The 21,585-nt window shown below is 38.0% G+C and overlaps 1 protein-coding gene across 4 annotated transcripts; it reads left to right on the forward strand.

The window, feature by feature from the left end:
- Window positions 1-78: 78 nt before the first annotated feature.
- Window positions 79-21,338, forward strand: dglucy (D-glutamate cyclase). 4 transcript variants are annotated; one of them, XM_056245544.1, is made up of 13 exons: window positions 79-156; window positions 4,486-4,619; window positions 5,194-5,344; window positions 8,235-8,433; window positions 8,589-8,739; window positions 10,874-10,996; window positions 11,188-11,391; window positions 14,109-14,369; window positions 15,514-15,613; window positions 16,641-16,789; window positions 17,007-17,126; window positions 18,367-18,521; window positions 21,080-21,338. In XM_056245544.1, the coding sequence occupies exons 2-13, from the start codon at window positions 4,520-4,522 to the stop codon at window positions 21,230-21,232; spliced, it is 1,866 nt and encodes a 621-aa protein (XP_056101519.1). In that variant the 5' UTR covers window positions 79-156; window positions 4,486-4,519; the 3' UTR covers window positions 21,233-21,338. The 4 variants fall into 4 exon arrangements, with proteins under 4 accessions (XP_056101519.1, XP_056101522.1, XP_056101521.1 ...); XM_056245546.1 differs by having other exon boundaries at window positions 126-156; window positions 4,533-4,619; XM_056245547.1 differs by lacking the exons at window positions 18,367-18,521; window positions 21,080-21,338 and adding an exon at window positions 17,209-17,298.
- The last annotated feature ends 247 nt before the right edge of the window (window positions 21,339-21,585 follow it).

Consider the following 21,585-nt stretch of genomic DNA (forward strand, 5'->3'; position numbering starts at 1 on the left):
TTATCAATGTTTTTTGGGTGTCCGTCTTGTATTTGGTCATTGAGTGTTTAGCGCCCTCTTGTGTATAAAACCAGTAGTGCCGTTTTGGCCATTTTGTGTTTTCTCAAAAAGAATCGCTGTTGACCTTCTGCATTCGCTTTTGATCCACAGCGATGGGTGAGTTTTGTAAATGCTTATGGTAACCTCGCTAGGTTGCCAAATCTGACATAGCATGGAAAAGATCTGTGATTTGTGAGAAACTGCAGGTCGCGTGAAATTTTGTTTGGTTGTCCCAAACACGGAAGTGTCAGTACGCTTCTAGACAGCAGCTGCGTCCGAAATCGCATACTTCCCTACTATATAGTTAGACTAAAAATTATGTCCAAATTCACAGTACTGATAAAAGAGTAGACAAAAAAGTACCTGGATGACCTTCTACTTCCAGCGAGATTCTGGTGTGCATGTGAAACTATATAGAACAGGGATAGATAGGCAACGTCGAGTTTAGCTCCAACCCTGATATAAACTCGCCTGCCTTTAGCATTAGTAATGCTGAAGACATTGATTAGCTTGCTCAGGTGCGTTTGATTAGGGTTGGAGCCAGGGGCGGATCTACCGGGGTGGCATAGGGTGGCAAATGCCACCCTAAAAGAAAGCCTTGCCACCCCTGCTGCCACCCCAGTTGGCGGCAACGAATTAAAAGTTATGGCCAATTTGACAATTTACGAACGCGAATCTCCAATGTCCGACTGCAGTGAATTCGCTCCGTGCATAATATGACGACCGTTGACGTTCGTACTTTATTGTGTGGGCAAATACTTCCGGTGATCTGACCGCGAGAGCGGGAGACAGCGAGAGCAAGAGACAACAGCGACCGAGTTCCATTACCAGAGAGATAAGTTTTCAACCCGACCAAATTTTTAAATGCATATATCATTTTCAGTGTATTTCACCTGTGCGTTTCTATGCTTTATATTACTGCATTTATTTTGTGCAAGTGAGATGAGTAAAGAACATCTGTTTCATATATCATTATCTGTCTGGTGTTTATAAGCAGTAGCCTACAGTATTTTACTACGTGTAAAATATACACAAACTTAGCTATATTAAGTTGTTTGTGTACAGTTAAAAATATAAATGTAAAATATGTGATAATAATATTGATCGAGCAATTGATGTAAGTAAGTAAAAATACATGCGCAGAATTAAGAAAATATTATTTAATATTTATGGAGATAAATTTTAGCCTATGATAACGTGTGAATGTTCACAGGGTATTTTATTTAATATTATAACTATTATTATATAGTAGTGTAATGTAGACAGACACTATATCACAACTAAAAAGAGTTTTGAGTTTTTTTTTTGTTCAATTTGCACACTGAATATGGGTTGGAGCTCTTTATTTTGAACTCTCAAAGTGCACCAGATTGATGAATTTAACATTAAAAAGCACAAAATTTTCTTACGGGGGAGCATGCCCCCGAACCCCCCTAGAGGGACAGAGGTGCACTCTGCACTCACCACAGATTTCCATGGGAAAAACCAGTATACAGCTTATAGCTTGTTTTAGGATTCATCACTGTGGAGTATAGTTCAACTGAGTATAGTTCAACTTTTAGTATAGTTCAACCCCCAACCCCCCCCCCCCCCCCACACACACACACAAAACAGATACAAATAATGCCCTTTTGTAGTGTGTTACACATACGATTTCTCATCAAACTGTTAACTGTGAATAAATTCAGTATATATACGTCTGCCATGTTGCCACCCCTCAAAAATTCCTGCCCCCCTCTTGCCACCCCATAAATATTTTCCTAGATCCGCCCCTGGTTGGAGCTAAACTCTGCAGGACAGCGGCACTCCAGGATCGACGTTGCCTATCCCTGATATAGAACATACTTTTTTAGCAGCCCTGAAGTAATTACTCCAATTTAAAATAAGTACCTACTCAAGAGAGTATGGGATTTCGGACGCAGCCAGCGTATATTTTCGTTCAGCTGTACGTTCCACTGCAGCAGATATACGCTTTTATTATCGTTTTGCATTGCGAACGATGTGAGCATGTCACGTCAAGGTGTAGTGTAGCAACAAGAGCGCTGATGACGTAACGCATGTATGTAGGCACTGGGCAGTGACGTGTCTCCTTGTCCTGAAACGTGTCTAAAATTGCTTTAACCTGTTAACTGCCCCTGGCCCACCGGTGGGCTCATTTGCCATTGCATGATGTTAAAAACAATTATATCCAGGGTTTGAAATCAACTTTTTCACTCACCGCCCAATTTGGCTACTAAATTAAGTTGCCGGCCATTCAGAACTTCTACTAGCCATAAATAAACCAGATTTACTACGTCACAGCTTTTATTTATATATATATATATATATATATATATATATATATATATATATATATATATATATATATATATATATATATATATATATATATATATATATATATATATATAAAATAAAATGTGGATTTCATACATTCATTTCTTATTCAAACTAAATCCTGTCATCCAGCCATCTTCTCCCTTCCTGTTTCATCCTCATCCTTTTAACCAAAAAATAACAAAGTCTTTTCTGTTAACCAAATGCTTTTTTAATCTTCGGTATTGCTTCAATGCAAATGAACAAGCGTGCCATTATTTGAACATTGCACAGTGACGTGTATGTTCAAGTAAGCCAGATATGCGCAGATTCTGTGCAATAGACGAGATCTCGTGCCACGCGAGGGGCTATTCACATTCGCTGTCAACTGTCGTTTTGCTGTTTATATAAAAAAAATAAAAACCATTATAAACTAATGTAAAAGTCTGCTCTGCTCATCCAACACGAGTTGCCGTCGCAATCAGTGCAGCAATAATCACCGTTCACTGATCGCGTGACGATGGCGGAGGATTCATTGCACAACTGAGCTTAAACGTCTGTCTGATAAATGTCTTGTCTTAGAATGTGCGCTCAGCACCGCTGCTCCCTTTACTCAGAGTACTGCGATCGCGAATTTGAAAGTAAAACAGGAGCTCCCTGATGCAGGCGAATTAGGCTGCATAAATACAATAGTCCATCTCAGTCCCAATACCCATCTCTGGACTGTTTAGTTGTGGCTATGGTCTGTTTGCACTTCGAATATTGAGAGAGTAGGCTTATAGTTGCACTTGAACTTATTGTTTGATAAACCGATTTACTGCACTTATTGTTTGCACTTAATAAGACTAAGAGAAAACTGTTATTTATTTTTGTTATTTATACTGTTTTTATTTCTGTTCAATTTGTGTAAAGGAGTTCAGTTACGTCACACACAGCTTCAATCAGAAGTTCTGAAAGCTCATAAATGTACAGTAAGGCCTGAAGAGACTCAAATTCAAAATTGAATCCGATATTAGCTTTACGCTTGATGCATACACGATACATGTAAACTATTTAACCCTTAAAAGCATACCTCGTCATTCACTACCCTCCTCCTAATTCATTTTTTAAAGTTAGATATCAACCTTAGTATTTCTCAATCAATTTGTTATAAACAAAATAAAAAGATTATTTTTTTAATAAAATAGTGCCTTTTCCATAAATATTTTTGTAAACATTGTAGCCTATAGGGTCGCTAAAAACCTGAGTTTTGTAACCGTGTAAGTATATTTTTTCTGCACATCAATAATTTAATCTTGGGTGACTGAATAAGTGCAATTCAGCTTTATTCCACAAAGTCTGATACATGTACTGATAATGTCTGATACACAATGATGAAGTGACGTTTCACGCAGTTACCACAGGCAGAAAACAAGAGAATAGGAAGTATCATCAGCAAAACTTGAAATGGCTCAGTGATTTACTGCAGAGCAAATACTAGTAATATATTATTAGTGTAACTGTCACTTGATGGTGGATCTGGTGAAAGAAGCTGTCAGCGATCAAAATATTGATTTTGAAGATGTTGAAAATGATAGTTTTGAGAATATGTTTGAGATTGCGAATATGTGCCAGATGCTGAATGTTCTGGGAAATGATCTCTGACGAGGACAGTGAGGATGGTATAAAACATCTGCTCAAACTGAACCCTTCCGAGCTCAAAAAGGTAACAAAATATGCTTTCATTTATTCTTCTGTAATTGTTACTCTAAAATCAGGAGAGTTTTATATTGTCGTGACAAGTAGAGATCCATCCGTGTTAGATATAGATCTGGGTAGTTAAAGAAACATTCATGCATTTAAGGGTTAAAAAAAACTTTTCCATTACACGCGCGCGCACACATTTCCTGGCCTTGAAATCAGTTTTTAGCCTTGCTAAATCTTTCAGTATTCTCAGGAACTTGCTCAAGGCGCATTTTTATTGACCGCTTAACAGGTAATCTCAATGTGTTGTCTGTGGTGTGAGATTTGTTAATATACGTATGTTTTATCTTTTATTCTTTTTATTTTCATGTAAAGCACTTTGGGCAACCTCTGTTGTATTTAGCAGTGCTAAATAAAGAAAGAAAAGTAAGTAAGTTTTCTCTCCAGGACATCATAATTTGCAGACCAGTAACCTGTGACAATGTTTCCTGCAGTGCTGTTGAAATGTGATGGCATGAGAAGTTTTCTCCGTCGTGCTGTCAGACTGAAATACAGCACCCGAGCAGCAAACATGAGGCCAGGTATGATTCACAAACGGTCTGGTGTTAGTTACTATGCACCATCATGCATTAATCTTTACAACAGTGGGTTTACACCAGCTTAAAATCATTAACTAGCTTGGCTTTATACTAGTGGCTGTCGTAACGCAGAGGAATCAGCATGTGTCAGTCAGAGGGTTTGTCTCCGCGTTCTCTGCGGACTGTAATTCGCCAGCAGAGTCTGGATATTAACAACACATCTGGTATAGCAGCAGGTATGAAAGGTTAAAAAAATCATGGTTAGATGCCATGGTATGTTACCTTAATTCTTGATTTTATTATGATTTTATCATTGTGTTAGCAAAGCACATTTCTGCTTGACAAAAGAGTGTGCTTTATACTGTATATAAATTGAAAGCTGAAACTTCAGTTCATTGTTCCAGTAGGATCTTGTGTGATTTTTAGAGCACCCGGATACTTAAAAAAAAAAAAATTATTGCATACCAAATTGTACATTCATAATCTTCAGCAAAAAAAAGTAAGATTTCATTTTACAAAGTCTGCAAGCATGGTGACAATTGCCGGATCTCACAGAGAAAATGATGTTTACTGACAGGATATCAACAGGCTAACGTGGTGATCTTGCACAAGGATCTTGCTGATGACTTTGAGGCGTTTTGTCGGGCTAACAGCAGCCCGCTCCCTCTGCTGTACAGGAGCAAATGTGGAGAATGGAGCTGCTCCCTCGCCACAGGATCTGACATCAGGTACTGTATCTTCACACCAGAGGGATCACAGGAATGAAAAGAAATGTGAAAGTCTTGGTCAGGGGTTTTCAGTCTATTTTATTTTTCCACTACCTATTTACTCAATGGGCTGTTCTTTAAAGGTGCAGTTAGCAATTTCTGAGAATCATTGTTCGGCACTGTTAATATTTGAAATCAACCCCAACTAACACACCCTGCCAGAGTGGATGTCTCTCTATCATAGCAGAAGTGAAGCAAAGAAAAAGTTTTGTGGAAAATAAACCAAAGATTATGGGCAAAAAATTAACATGCAGTACATTAGAGTAGGGATGTCACGGTACCAAAATTCCAGTAGTCGGTACCGATACCATTAAAATTTTACGGTTCTCGGTACCAATTTCGGTACCACAGCAAAATCAGTTTGAACTGTTTTTCCAATTTATTTAATTATTTGAAAAAAAAAAATTCAATTCAATGACTTTATTATTTATGACGGTACATTTATGAAAGCATTGAAGGCTACATGCTGTTTAAACGAAAATATTGATGATATTGAGAAATATTGCTTATAAAAAAATCAAGTGAAAAATAAGCAACCTTCTATGCACACATTATTAGTAGTAGTATTTTTAATTAATGGAGATGTAGTTAAATCTATTGTACAGTAGCCTAATATAATTATTTCTGTCAATTTCTTTAAGTTAAACCAAACTTTTATTTTGACGGGTTGCCATGAAGACCTTTGAGTTTCTGTGCGTGTATGATATGACGATAGTTTTTCTCAAATGAAACGGTAAAATGATCATGAAGTGACTCTCGGAGATGAATTGAATCATGAATCATGTCACCATATCGTGAGGCAGCAGAGACTGAAGCATCACTTGTGCTTCAGTGTGTGTGTGAGGTAACGGTAAATGAAACCGCGAGTCTGCGCCGTTCATTCACACAGAGACAAGCAGAACATGCAGGGTTAATATTTAAATAGTCTTTTTGCAGTTTATATACACAGTTTATATTTTTATATACACAGACACCACATCAGCAGCGCCGCCGGTCGCCATGTCTCAGCGCTTTCATGAAGACGACGCAACTTCACGCCCTTCGTGCATGCGCTTCCAGAACCGGGTTTGACCGGGTACTCGGTACCACCGGTACATGGTACCGTGACGTTTACATTTTTTTTAGTACCGACTTGGTACCGAAGTACCGAATATTTTGACAACACTACATTAGAGTATTTAAAAGCAAGAGTTGGTTGTTAGTCGCCAGCAGCAGCACACCAGCTCCAGACAATGACACTCAAAACCAATGTTAATCGCGTATGGAGCAGAAACGACACAACCTCGGCGTCCGTTCTCAGGTCTCTCCAGCGCTGGAAAGCTTTTCTAATATTAAAGCGCTTGTCTGATCATGATTCTTTTTCCAGTGATATTCCTCTGACTTTTTCTTTTTTGTAATGTCTCTCAGCCATCTCTCTTTCTCACTCTCTCTCCTCCCCCATCATGAGATGACACGCCCCCTACTGCTGATTGGCTACAAGTGGGTTATAGTGCTTGGTCTGAACCACTTTCAACAGCATTTCTCAGAAATCACTTATTGCACCTTTAAAAAACAGGCTGGGACCTTTAGTATGCACAACCCATAATCCCTCACTATGGCCCGGTTTCACAGACAGCAGGGGCGGACTGGCCATCTGTGTGATCTGGAGAATCACAGAACGGCCGGTACTCCAGGACGGCCGGCGGGCCGGCCCACCAGCCGCCACACACATCCCAAGTCTCCCGCATATTGATAGCGGCTCCCTGATGTCCGCAAATTAGTTAAAATCTCCCGGAATCTAGAGCGAGCAAGAGCGCGCATGCGTAGCGCGTGCACGGCAGAGAGAGAGGGAGCGAGAGATTGCGTGTGTGTGCTAGTGTGCGCTAGTGTGCGCGTGTCCCTCACGAAGCGCATGTAAGGACCCAACCAATCAATTGTCAGTGCGGGCGGGCTTTTATCTCTACTACTCCCGAACCGAATTAATCAGAAATTACTTTGCAAGTTACTTGCTAGGGATGATGTTAGGAAGTGATATTCAGCTTGCTACATTTTTAATGATTACAGTAGATAAAACAGCTAAACTTCAACATTTTAGCTGTAAAATGCCACATGCAGTTGCTAATATTAAGAAATATGTTGTGCTTTTACTTTTAAAAATGTTGGTAATGTTACAGTTAATGCTTACAAACTTTGAAGATTTTGAATACAGAAGTTACATTTGTAATGGTGTTTAGATGTTAATCACCTTTAGTGTTAATTTTCATTTAGATGTGGTATTATTATTTGTGCAGTAGCTAAGATTAATTACTGCATAAACTAATTAAGATTATTAAGTAATAAATTAATTTTAAGACAGCATGGAATAAATTGTATAATATGCTGTTAGCTATAATTTGGATGGTATAGTAGGCTATCATGAGCCACAGTTAAAGTGACACTCATGGCAGGCGTTATTGTTGTTGTTGTCGAGTTTCCGCGCACCGATTGCTTTGGGCCGGGCCTAGTCAAAGTCCAGGGCCGTTTTTTAGTCCCAGTCCGTCCCTGACAGACAGGGATTAGATTAAACCAGGATTAGGCTTTAGTTAAATTGACAAATAAGTAGCTTTTATAAACGTGCCTTAGGTAAAACCATTACTGATGTGCATCTTGAGACAAAACAATGGATGTGACATATTTTAACATCTATCAGTGCAAGTTGTTTTCAGTGAAGACAGCTCAAACATGCAGTTTAGTCTGGGACCAGGTTTAATCCTAGAGACCAGTTTCACATATGCGTTTCATTCAAACTCTTTCCTGCTGTAAATGACTTATGATGGATGGTGAAAGTGCGATAGATATGTGAAGAGACTTGCTTGTTCTGTCTTTCAATCAGGGAGGACTGTCCAGAGTACTGTGTGTTTGAGAAGGGCAAGCTAATGAAGAAGATGGCTAGTTTATCCTCCTACACTCCTCAACTTGCGGACATGGTCACATTCTACCTCGGCTGTAGTTTTGGCTTTGAAGCAGCCTTGACGGCCGCTGGTGTTCCAGTGAGAAATGTGGAACAGGGTAAAAATGTCAGTATGTACAAGGTCAGTGTTCACCCCAGGCCTGCATTACATCCATGTGTAGGACAGCTATTTACTTGATTTAGCTTGAGTCTGCTTTTGTCCCATCTTTGAAATTGTAAAAATTAGCAAAAGGAAATCCTCGAAGTGCTTATTCCTGTTTTTTTGTTTTTTTTCAGACATCAGTACCTTGTATTAGAGCAGGTCAGTTTGATTGTCCGATGGTGGTGAGCATGAGACCTGTACCAGAAGACAAACTGGATGCTGCGGCTCAATGCACACACGCGATCCCACTGGCACATGGAGGCCCTGTCCATATTGGACACCCTAGTATGTACTTGTTTCAAAAGAATGAAAGTTTCTCTAATCATTTACCAACACAATTGGCAAAGTTACACAAAATATTGATGCAAGGTGCATGTGCAAACGAATGATGCTTTCCTTAAGGCGAGTTTTAGTATAAATGAAGTCACTCTAATAGGTCACTTGTGTGAACTTGAACACTAAGCACAGTTTAACTACATTACTTATGAACATTGTCCATGCTGCAACATTTGACAACCCAAAAGGTGCAAGTAGTCTTTATTTTTTTAGTATATGTTTTACTTGAAAAATGTGTTTGTGCTTTATTTATTTAAAATAAATTACTCTTGGTTTGATCAGTGTTATTTTAGTATTATTTATATACCATTATATATTTTATTAATATTGTGAATTGCCTTATTTTTCCATCTTCAGTTTTAATTTTTATAATTTTATGAGCTTTCGTTTAAGTTGTTTTTCATCAAATGTTTTGTGTAATAATGGAAAATATTTGTAATAGTTTTTCATTAACAATAACAGCACTGGCTTTGATATGCTGTTATCTAACGAATGGAGATTCATACATTTTTAAGAGTTGCTTAAAGGATTAGTTCACTTTTAAAAAAACTTTTGCTGATAATTTACTCATCCCCATGTCATCCAAGATGTCCATGTCTTTCTTTCTTCAGTCGAAAAGAAATTAATGTTTTTGATGAAAACATTCCAGGATTTTTCTCCATATAATGCACTTTGCTGGGCACCAAACGGTTCAAGGTCTAAATTACCGTTTCAGTTCAGCTTCAAAGGGCTTTAAACGATACCAGATGATGAATAAGGGTCTTATCTAGAGAAACGATCTGTCATTTCAAAAATAAATAAAAAAGTTAAAGTTTTATAGGCACAAATGCTCGCCTTGCGAACTCTCCTGTTCGAACTCGTTCATCAAAATGAACGAGTCAATGACTCGAAAAAAGATTCGTTCATTTTGATGAACGAGTTCGAACAGGAGAGTTCGCAAGGCGAGCATTTGTGCCTATAAAACTTTAACTTTTTTTATTTATTTTTGAAATGACAGATCGTTTCTCTAGATAAGACCCTTATTCATCATCTGGTCATCTGGAATGTTTTCATCAAAAACATTAATTTCTTTTCGACTGAAGAAAGAAAGACATGGACATCTTGGATGACATGGGGATGAGTAAATTATCAGCAAAAGTTTTTTAAAAAGTGAACTACTCCTTTTAAGTGTTCAAATACATTCATCTCTAAACATACTTGAACTGTTAACATTTTAGGGGCTTGGAGGTGAAAAATACAACTCCTCTTTAGTTCTTTCCCCACCAGCGTCTTTCTTTCTTTCTTTCTTTCTTTCTTTCTTTCTTTCTTTCTTTCTTTCTTTCTTTCTTTCTTTCTTTCTTTCTTTCTTTCTTTCTTTCTTTCTTTCTTTCTTTCGTCTTTCTTTCTTTCGTCTTTCTTTCTTTCGTCTTTCTTTCTTTCGTCTTTCTTTCTTTCGTCTTTCTTTCTTTCGTCTTTCTTTCTTTCTTTCTTTCTTTCTTTCTTTCTTTCTTTCTTTCTTTCTTTCTTTCTTTCTTTCGTCTTTCTTTCTTTCTTTCGTCTTTCTTTCTTTCTTTCTTTCGTTCTTTCTTTCGTCTTTCTTTCTTTCTTTCTTTCTTTCTTTCTTTCTTAAGAAAGAACAGAGCCTCGGCTTTTAAACAAATATATATATATATATATATGAAATATATATATGAAAATGATAAAAAATGCTGGCACTGGCTGGCAACTCAAAAAAAGATGATGAAAAAGACTCCGGATCGTATTCAGAACGATAGACAGGCCTAGACAGATGGAGTAGGCTAGATCACGTGCATCAACACCCCCCACGCTTGCACAGTACTATACTTCTTCCTGGGTCGACATTTCATTCGGTAGCATAATGTTAGGCTGTTTTGATTTAATATGGTGTTTGATGATTGCGTTATTTCGCTTGTTTCTTCAGATTCTTTACCTGTGTTTTGATCTGGAGAGATTCTGTAATTTTTCAGAAGATGCGTAATAGCACCCCTACCATATAACAAGTCAAAACATGGATTGTCAAAATTCAGTTAGTGGCGGGGAAAGAGTTCAACATCTCGTAAACGCCCTTGATTCTCTCTTCCAGAGCTGCTGGGCATCCATGACTTGTCACGACCAGACTATGGGGACCCAGTGGAAGTGTGTTCTGGTGATGTGCCTGTGTTCTGGGCCTGTGGGGTCACCGGTGTTGAGGCTGTACAGAGCTGCAGTAAGATCAAGAAACTCCTCAATATTACAATACAGATGGACTTAACCGTTTAAACTGTGCCATATTTTGAAATCATTCAGGAACTTTGCTGTAGATTTACATACAGTAATGTCATTTTTGCCGCATACACAGATCATTTTTATGCAATGTGTCGAAAGAACTGTATGACCATTTGTTTTTTAATGTTGCAGAGCCCGCTCTAGCGTTCACACACTCTCCTGGCTGCATGTTCATCACTGATCAAAAGGCAGAAACTGTTTCACCCCTCACACTTGAGCCAGCACAATGCCCTTTGACAATCTGCATTTCCCAGAATCCTCAGCTTTACAGTATGACTAGCAAAAGAGCTGTTCAACAGATTCGAGCAATTGAGGAGCTCGTTGTAGAAGACCCAGGTATGAAGAAACACCGTTTTGACCTCTATAATATGAAGGACTAAAAATGACATAAGGAAAAATAAATAAATAAATAAAAGTAGAAATAAAAAAATAAATGCAGAAATATAGTAAAAAATAAATACATTTTGGTAATATAAATGGCTATTTCTGTATTTTTACATGTATTTTTTATGCATTTATTTCTGTATTTCTACATTTATGTATTTATATATTTATTTCTACATTTATTTATTTCTGTATTTCCACATTTCTACATTTATTTATTTCTGTATTTCCACATTTCTACATTTATTTATTTCTGTATTTCCACATTTCTACATTTATTTTTCCCTCCGCCTGTATGCTAATTGAGTGGGGGGTGCCAACATCAGTCTGAACCAGGATTGGTTAATACCGCGTTTCGGTGCCATCATTAGAAACAGTAGCAGTAGCCTATCCGATAAGCTCGGACCTTATTGATTTTAGAGAAAGTTTGGGTCCTTTCAGAACCGGGTCTCGATCCCCATCCTTAATAAAAACTATACTGAGTAACAAAAGAACGATGGTCTACACATCATTAGTTGACAGTGTATGGTTTAATTTTTCTAACATTATATTCAATGCACAAATTCTTCCGTGTGGGTGCATTAAAGTCTGAAATTAAGCAAAATGTTCTTGGATCCGCTGATGGATGTCACCATAGATTAAGAAGATGTCAATCAGTAGAACAGGTGTTGTGCCTAATTTCGACCCCCTGCCAAATTATTACCCATCCCCCCCCCCCCCGTTGAAGTCAGTACCTGATTGCCTAATCCCAACCCCGCCCGGCACTGCATGATGGACTCGTCCAAAGCAAAGCATCAGGCTCACAACAAACTGTAAAACTAGGCAATGCTGATCAAATATGAATCAAGATTCTGTTGCTGGATTGTCTATTTCTCGCTTTAAATCTTTTCAGAAATATATTTCAGTGTACTGTTGAAAACTGACGATCCACAGTTAAGCACCGCCCGACTCATTACCATAGATGGTATTACACACTAGCCGCAGCCTGCGTCCAGAGATGGATAGATGGATCGTTTGCTTCTGTCTGGTTAGCGATGCGGCCCCCAGCTAACCAATCCTGCTTCAGACTGATGTTGGCACCCCCCACTCAATTAGCATACAGGCGCAGGGAAAAATAAATGTGGAAATACAGAAATAAATAAATGTGGAAATACAGAAATAAATAAATGTGGAAATACAGAAATAAATAAATGTACAAATAAATATATAAATACATATATAAATACATAAATGTATAAATAAATATATAAATACATATAGAAATGCATAAATAAATAAATACATGTAAAAATACAGAAATAGCCATTTATATTACCAAAATGTATTTATTTTTACTATATTTCTGCATTTATTTATTTATTTCTACTTTTATTTATTTATTTTTCCTTATGTCATTTTTAGTCCTTCATACTAAAAAACCATGTGAATGATTAAGAAAGATGCACTTACAATGAACAATGTCAGTCATTTATAAAAAAATAAAAAAGCACATGAATAGACTGAATTTACAAAAAAAAAAAAAACGTTCACTCACGCTCACTCGAATAAGAAAGATTCCAGTCATATTAGTAGTCTAATAAAATGGTATACATTTTATACGGAGTTGGTCATCTTATGAGGGCAGACATTGTTTTATTGCTGACTGAAATTTACACTTAAACTTGAAGTATACGAATGGAGTTATGAAAGACTAGCAAACTTCATTAATTCCGAAACAAGTGCAAAAGTCTCTAAGATGGATAAAAGTTCAAGACTTTAACAAGTCTTTACATGAATAAGAAACTTGCAGTTTGTTCAGTTTGGTGCCTTTTTTTACCATCAGCAGTTAAGAATGTGATACTTACCTAAAATATTGAATAAATTAACTGAGGAAAATACATTTTGATTTGTTCTTAATGTCATGGAAACATGTATCCAGAAAATTGCATTTATACAGTGGCATTAACTGTAATAAAAATATTTGCCTTTGCGTGATGCTGCTACATCCACACCACTAGGTATCAGTGTAAGTCTACGACAACATAAGCACAACTACTAAAATAAAATTGAGTGCAACATTAATACATTAAGTGTGGCCTAAGTGTACAAATACTTTTTAGGGTCACTGTCTGGCATTAACAGAGTTCATTGTAAAGCATTAAAACTTAGAGAACTACATGGTGATTTTTATCTGTTCAATAAAATACCTTACCTATTGAGTAATAAAAACACCATCTCCGTGTCACTTTTACATTTCAAATCCCTCAGATAAATATTTTTTAAGAAACACTTAATTCTAATGCAAATAATGTCTAAAAAAGGTTGGTTTAAAGCACTTAATGACATTTTCTGTGACTTAATCTAAAGTTAGGACTATTTACAGTTAATAAGTTAACAAGCATAAACCGCATTATCTAACGCTTTATGAGCTAATTAAACGATAATAAATTGGTTAATTACAGTGACAATGAATGAAGAACTCACTATTTGTATGTAGCCTATTAATATATTAACAATGTAGAGACTACTATGAATTAACTATCATCTAATAGTTTGCAAATTATATGAAAGTACTTTATTACTGTATACTGTGTTGCCCAATGTTTTCCTTTTTTCTATAATCTGTCCCTACTTCTGTTTTATCATGACTTTAAAGATGCATACAGTGTAAGTCTGTGGTTTGTGTGCAGGTGCAAGAGGTATTCGGGCCCTGTTCTTGCAGGACGAGCTCCTAAAGGCCTGTCTCTCTCTGTCCCATTCCTCCTCTGTTCTCATCACTACTGGCTTCCCCACACACTACATGCACAGCCCCCCTGAAGAGACTGATGGGCCGCCCGGGGCCATCGCCATGGCAGCTATGCTTCAGGCACTCCGCAAACAGGTGGTCATCGTGACGGATGAGCGGGCTTTGGAGATGAACCAGCTCATCATGCAGGATGCTGTGAAGAAAGGTGCCGCATTTGGTCTGATTTAGTGTTTTTGAGATATTCTCTGGTTTGCTAATTGCTAGTCAGACGTAATTAAGCGACATAACTAGCCGTGTGTTGTTTGGCTTTTATTTTGTTGTGTTGATCCGATCCGCACACCATGTAAACTCGCAGCTACAAAATCTGCTTCACATCAAAGGTGCTGTAAGTAACAGATATCACTAAAATAGATGTCATGAGAAATTACACCTGTTTCTGTGACTGCATTTAGTAGAAATTTCCCAAAAGTTCCCACACTCACCGAACAATGAATTTCCATTATTTTTTCCATGACATTTCGCTGAAATCACCATTTTATATTCCCTGATATTTCCAAGTTTTCCATGTAAAAAGTCTGTCTGCACTTTTTTTAAGCCAATCACAAAACTAGCTAGTCAGAAACGTTTTGTCTGTCATTCCTTGTGCAGACATGTTTTGTGGTTGGTTAAAACGTTAAAAAAGGTCAGTGCCCCTGAATGACTGGAATCACTTACAACAGCTTTAAACAGGAAATATAGAGCCATAGTATCGTGATTTGCAGCCTAACATTTTGAGCTGACATGCTAATGAAAATGCTGGTGAAACGTATTAGTGTCAAGCTCAAATACACATATATACACTACCATTTAAAAGTGTGGGGTCAGTCAGTTTTTTTTTTTGTTTTTTTTTTAAAGAAATTATTACTTTTATTCAACAAATGTGAGAAATTTAGTGGGGGAAAAAATATAAATAAATTCTATTGATCTGAAAAAAAATCAAGGTTTCCACAAAAATATTAAGCAGCAACATTGATAATAATAAGAAATGTTTATTGAGTATCAAATCAGCATATTATAATGATTTCTAAAGTATCGTGTAACCCTGAAGACTGGAGTAATGATGCTGAAAATTCAGCTTTGTCATCACAGGAATAAATTATATTTTCAAATGGACATATAAAGTTTTTTTAAATAATATTTCACAATTTGATTTACAAAGAAAACGTATCAAATATATTTGGCTGTGATTTTTGTTGCTTTGCATAGCATTTCACTTTCAGTGAGGGCAGAAAACATGACATTAGAATACGGTGTTATTGTAATGTACCAAGATTTCTATGTGTGTGTATGTGTGTGTTCTTCATTAACAGGTGTGATAAAGACTCCAGTTCCTGTAATAAGTTTCCAGAGTAAAGGCCCTGACTCACCACTTCACTTCCTATGCCATGATGGCGATCCCACAAAGCCCAGGTGTAATGGTGGTTCAGTCTAATTTTCCATCCACTGCTTTTTCTTGGTGTTTATTAAGATCAAATGTGATAGAATATGCCTGAAAATGACGTCAATTGCAAATGCATACTGTATATTTAAAAAAAAAAGTTAAACTGAGCACATTATGCAACAATGAATATTATAAACAGTAGTATTGTACATAATTAAATTGTATCTCACTGTTGTTCCAGATAACCGATTACAGTATATAACTGGTAGCTTCGTGTCTCTCGTATCACACTTCCGTCTCACCTCAAATTAATATGTCATGTCCATTTTATGTAGTTATTTGGTGATTACCCATGTAATAAGAGGGATTGTGTACTTTTAGCCAATCATTATCATAAAATAAGGGTGATATTAGAAACCATGTTGGGGTTTATTTTATGAAAATGACTGCATTATTACCCATTACTTAATGCATTACTAAAGGAATATTCCAGATTAATCAACAGCCTTTGTGGCATAGTATTGATTCCCACACACAAAAAATTTTTGTCTCACTTTTTCTATGAAAAACTTATAATGGAAGTGAATGTAACCAATTTTTTGGAGGGTTTAAATAGAGTAATGTGTGAAGCTGATGGTTTTATAAAATCACATTTACTATTCTGGTAAAAGGTATGTGAAAACAAAGTTGTGAAATTGGATATACCTTTACCTTAAGAAGCTTAAGGGTTTAGAAGTGTGGAAATCAACGTTATGCCACAAGAGCTGTCGATTGAGCTTGATTTACTGAATCCGGAATATTCCTTTAATCCAACTCTTGCCATTCTGATCAAATAATGACTCAAGAAAGATGTGTTAAAAATCAGACACTTGGTATTATTATTCCGTTCATTCGTCACACATAAAAAAAAAAAAGAAAGGTTAGGTCTTAACCTAATTTGCATATTGCGCCACAGTATACATACTAAATAGTAAAACCAGTATACTATTCCCAAACATAGCCCATATCTTGTTTACCATGTAGTTGAACTCATAATTGTTCCTTTTTACTGCAAAGGTTCGACCACTTGGTGGCAATAGAGCGCAGCGGCCGGGCTGCAGACGGGAACTACTACAACATGAGAGGGGTGAACATCAGGCATTTGGTCGACTCAATAGACGATCTCTTCACCACTGCCAGCACTATTGCGGGAATCACTACCACTGGTAACAAAGCCAAAGCGCCTAAGCAACAAACATCCGTGATTAACTTACACTGTCAAATGTTGCTTGATCTGACGTAGTGAACATCCTAATCTCTTTTAACGATCACAATGCTTGAATCACCAACTTGGATCTCATCACAACGCTCCTAGTGCCAATCGTTAATTGGGAACTGTTACCTAACAGGATTAATTGTGTGTGTGTGCGTGTGTGTGTACAGGGATCGGAGATGGTGGTAATGAGCTTGGTATGGGTAAAGTCAAAGCAGCAGTTAAAGCATACATGCCTAATGGGAACCTGATAGCATGTGACGTGGCTGCTGATTTTGCCATCACAGCAGGTAAGCACACCTCACACAGAGACCACATGGGTGCTTCTCAGTTCTTATTTGTGCATCCTCGTTTCCTTTCCTCGCGTCTCAGCTCCACTCCCTGTAGGACGCGAGGGAAGGCTGCAAGGAAAGAAAAGGAGGAAGGAGGAAGCTTTTTTTATAGATTGGAAAACTTGATCACTCGAACGTCACTTCACAGCGTCATCAATATCGCTCAAAGGATCTGCCCTGCCCTTATGATGTTGAAGGTTAAACGTGCGTCACGTTTAGTCGATAAAACACTTCCGCATAGGATACACCTGTGTATCCTCGCTCATGACTCCTCTGGAAGATTCCTCACTCCTCGATCCTTGCCTCCTCACGGTGCAATTAGAGAATTGAGATGTCCTTCAAGATGGCTGAGCTCGATCGGTTTCCGGGTCATTCATTCATTCATTCATCCTTCCTGGAGAGCCATGGGTGGAGCGTGAAGTCCAGCTTCCCCCTCTCTGGATGTAACTTGGGTGTAATGGGTGGAGCTAGAAGGTCCAACCACAACCTCACCCTACCCATAACACTATATCAAAGTCAACACATGACATCCAGAGAGGTGGAGCTCTACAGTGAGCAACATTCACCTTCCTGCTGGCTGGAAATAAAGTGAGGACGTTGTGATTACGCAACCTACATGGTCCCACGCAAAGTTTCACATTAAACTCACTTGTTCCTCGTTATGAGGCTGAAGGAAGAATACTAGTTTCCGATATTATAGGAAGTGCAACAGAGGTGTTGATGTTCTTTGACATCATCAGTGTTTCCTAGTTTCTGTCTGGCTTAAAAATTGTGATTTACAAGATTTTGTTGACATTTAGGCATGTTTACAAATCGAAAAAGTATGGAAAATATTCAGAATAATCAAAAAATATTTTAATTAAATTAACATTATAAGTTAAGCTGTGTTGACTGCTTTTGCGCCATAATCTTGACTAACAAAAAACTGTCAAGACTTTTTTTTTTTTTTTTTTTACAAATTGAGGTTGAGATTACAGCAATTCACATACAGTATACAGTATAGTTGACAGATCTTCTACTGTTTTTAACCCAGAATATTTCCCCACAAAATTTAAATTGAAAAACGCAAAAATATTTCATTTAATGTTTTTTTATTTTAATATTATATGTTATAATCTGCAGAAGCATGTATTAGAAACAGTGAATACCATGAACAATCTTTTCCTTGCATAACTAACGTCCACCTCATGTGTTGTAGGAGTGTCCAACTGGGGTGGCTATGCTGTCGCCTGTGCGCTGTATGTTCTGAATCTCTGTCCAGTACACTGGCGGTACCTCCAGAGAGGTTTGGGTTTGTCACCCACACCTGATCAACGAAGCCTGTGGTCTGCCTGCCTGCCCACCATAGCCAAGGTAACACTGTATTCTAATGATGGCTGGTGATTATGGTGGTTAAGTTCAGTCCGACAATAACTCTTTCCCCGCCTCTTTTTTTTTTTTTTGCCAGCCACCACCAACATTTTTGATCATTTTCACAATTTTCCTCGCTGCTGAGTGGTTTGCATTTGTAGCTCCGTATAGCTTTGTTTTGAATCTCTATTTACTATCATTCCTTGATGCTTATATTGCTAAATATAACTTAATCATCAATATTATCTAATATTGCGTATCACATTAATCTGACATCGCTAGGTTTTAAAGGGGTGGTTGATTATGATTTCACTTTTCTAACTTTAGTTAGTGTGTAATGTTGCTGTTTGATTATAAACAACATCTGCAAAGTTACAATACTCAAAGTTCAAAACAAAGGGATATATTTTCTTTTAAAGAAATTGCTTTTTAAGGACTACAACAAACGACTGGTATGGACTACACGACATTCGTCCCGGGCTAGTGACATCACCAACCCTAAAATTCACATAAACCCCGCCCTCGGGAACGTGATTTATAGATTATCATGACAGAATATGCTAATCAATGACTAGAAGATAACTACACATAAGCTACCTAAATTCATCAACTAACCATTCAGAAATGTCCTGTTGCATTCTACATGTTGTCACTTCTTCTTGAGTCTCTCCATCATTGTCTGACTCCGGTTTGAACATAAGGCTAAACGTTTTTGAAATGTTCAGTGTGTGTGTGTGTGAGAGGTAATCAGAGCTGCTAAGGACACAAGCTGTTGAAGCTCCGCCCTCTGTGTCGGGAGCAGCAGCTCATTTGCATTTAAAGGGACAGACAAAAAACAGTGCGTTTTTGCTCACCCTCAAAAAGTGACTATTTTAACCTGCTATATAAAAATATCTGTGGGGTATTTTGAGCTAAAACTTTACATACACACTCGGGGGGCATCAGAGACTTATTTTACATCTTGTGAAAAGGGCATTATACCACCCCTTAAATCTAAATCTCTATCGCTAGCACAACACGTTAGCATTTCGCTACCCTGTTAAAGGTGAACTAAGTAACTTTTTTACCTTAACCAAACAGCTTTGGAGTCATTGTAATGTTTATATTACTGATTTCGTGTTGAATGGTGGTCGTCTCGCACCCCCCTGGTGCCTGTGAGCCGCAAAACCACCCTTGCAACTTTGGGCCGGCGGGCCGCCGGCCTCAGTGTTAGGAAGTATCGTGTGAGATCAGGTCTCGTGAGGTAACGAATTGCTTTACGGCAAAAAACAGATCTGATAAAATTCTGATAAAATGAGCATCAAACAGAAATAACCCGGCGCCGTATACATGTGGTGTTCGAGGCGCACATTCAATACAGACTGCCGACAGTTAAACAGGGCGCGCGCAGCTCTTAAAGGGGCCATACCTTATTTCCACTCGTTACAGCGTCCATCCTACTGAACAGGTACCGGTGTACAGGGGGAGGGGATCCGGCCGTGAGTGCGAGCCATCTCTGCGTGAGTGCTATTCACGACAGTACAAGTGCTCCACAGCGACTCTAGGGGTCGCTGTTTGACAAAAACGGAATTCCTACTTAGTGCTGCTTTAACTTGTATTCGTGCTTAGTCTTTTTTCTCTCTCGTGCTCCATTTTTTACGAATCCATCAATCAACTGTGGTTCACATCAACTGTGAAATCAGTCAGTGAGTCATGGCATCTTCTCCAGTTATTGTCACTTGCACTGCCTGCCACATGTTTAGCGTAGCCTTATATATATAATAAAAGCAGGGAAATAGTTAGACTGACAGAGAAGATTTCAGAATTAGAGACACGCATCCAAACCTTTATTGAGCATAGTAAGAATGTAAGGGCTCTAGATACTGCTTTGAATGCGACTAGCTTAGCGAGCCCCGTACATTGTATGGGTTCCGGTTGCAGAGCCCCCGCAGCAGGGCGACTATACTGAACATGCAATAAATCAAAAGATTGTGATTGCGACCCCTACCGTATAACGGTGAAAACGGGAAATTCCCGTTGAAGTGTTTTCATAAATGACGGAAAATTCTGTCATTGGCGGGAAAGAGTTAAAACATCTGTTCTCCTCCAAGAGTTTTGTTGCAGCATGAGTGTCTGCACTGCAAGGGTTTATGCATGTCTCACCTCATTATATCACATCTGTTAACTTTTGTATCCCATTCTGTTTTCAATGGAAATCCACTGGTATAAAACTTGCAGGCATGTCGCAGTGCAGCTTCCTGTCAACACTGGCCATTTTTACATTTGCGGTGAACTGCAGACCACTTCAGAACCTCTGCCAGTATACTGTATAATCATCACGGCCACAACTGCTGGATTCAGCCCGTTAACCTTGTATTCACATTCCTTCCTGTTAGCCTGAATATTTTCTGTGTCTATCATGTTGTTTCTCCTTAGTGGCTGCTAAGATTGACATTTTAAGAATACTCTTCCTGGTTTAAAATTCCCACTCCCACATGTAGCTTAAAATAAAAGGCCATTACCACTGAATGCATTACTAGACTGAAGACATGCCTTGACGTGGTTCTTCTATTTGAAAACAGGAGGAAGACATGCTCCACATTTTGGTGAAATATGGCGTCCGCAGTGGTAAAACGGCAAACCTGGGACTGGAGGTGGACGGATTGACCTTTCATCCATACCATTCTGACATCATACAGCGTCTTAGACATCTCACTCTAAATGTCAATGTGTAATCTCAGCCACAAGAGTTGATACAGATCCGTGGCCAATGTTTTACTCAAGTCACCTTCATTTATATAGTGCTTTTTACAATAAAGATAGTTTTAAAGCAGCTTTAAAGTGATAAGCTGGACTATGATGCTATTTTCTGCTAGAAACAAACCTTGTTGCATTATTTTCCTGTTAAGTAAGTTCAGTGATGGTTCATTTTTGTTGTACAAATTTCACTAGTTTATCTACACAGCAGCTCTGGAGAAAACAGTGATGTCATTGTCCAGTTCAGTTCTCATATAATGCTGTCAATGCAGCCAGATCAATAATAAGCAAGCCAAAAGCCAAAGGTGACTCACATTTTTGTAATCATCTG

The sequence above is a fragment of the Rhinichthys klamathensis genome, unplaced genomic scaffold (genome assembly GCF_029890125.1).
Source record: "Rhinichthys klamathensis goyatoka isolate OS25496 unplaced genomic scaffold, OSU_Roscu_1.1 h1tg000032l_1, whole genome shotgun sequence".
NCBI lineage: Eukaryota > Metazoa > Chordata > Actinopteri > Cypriniformes > Leuciscidae > Rhinichthys > Rhinichthys klamathensis.

Bases quoted from the DNA above. Each gene is read 5' to 3' on its own strand.
- dglucy (XM_056245544.1), top strand. From the start codon at position 4,520: ATGTTTCCTGCAGTGCTGTTGAAATGTGATGGCATGAGAAGTTTTCTC. The intron at 16,790-17,006 runs GTAACAAAGCCA...GTGTGTGTACAG, and splicing joins TGCGGGAATCACTACCACTG to GGATCGGAGATGGTGGTAAT. The intron at 18,522-21,079 runs GTAACACTGTAT...ATTTGAAAACAG, and splicing joins GCCTGCCCACCATAGCCAAG to GAGGAAGACATGCTCCACAT.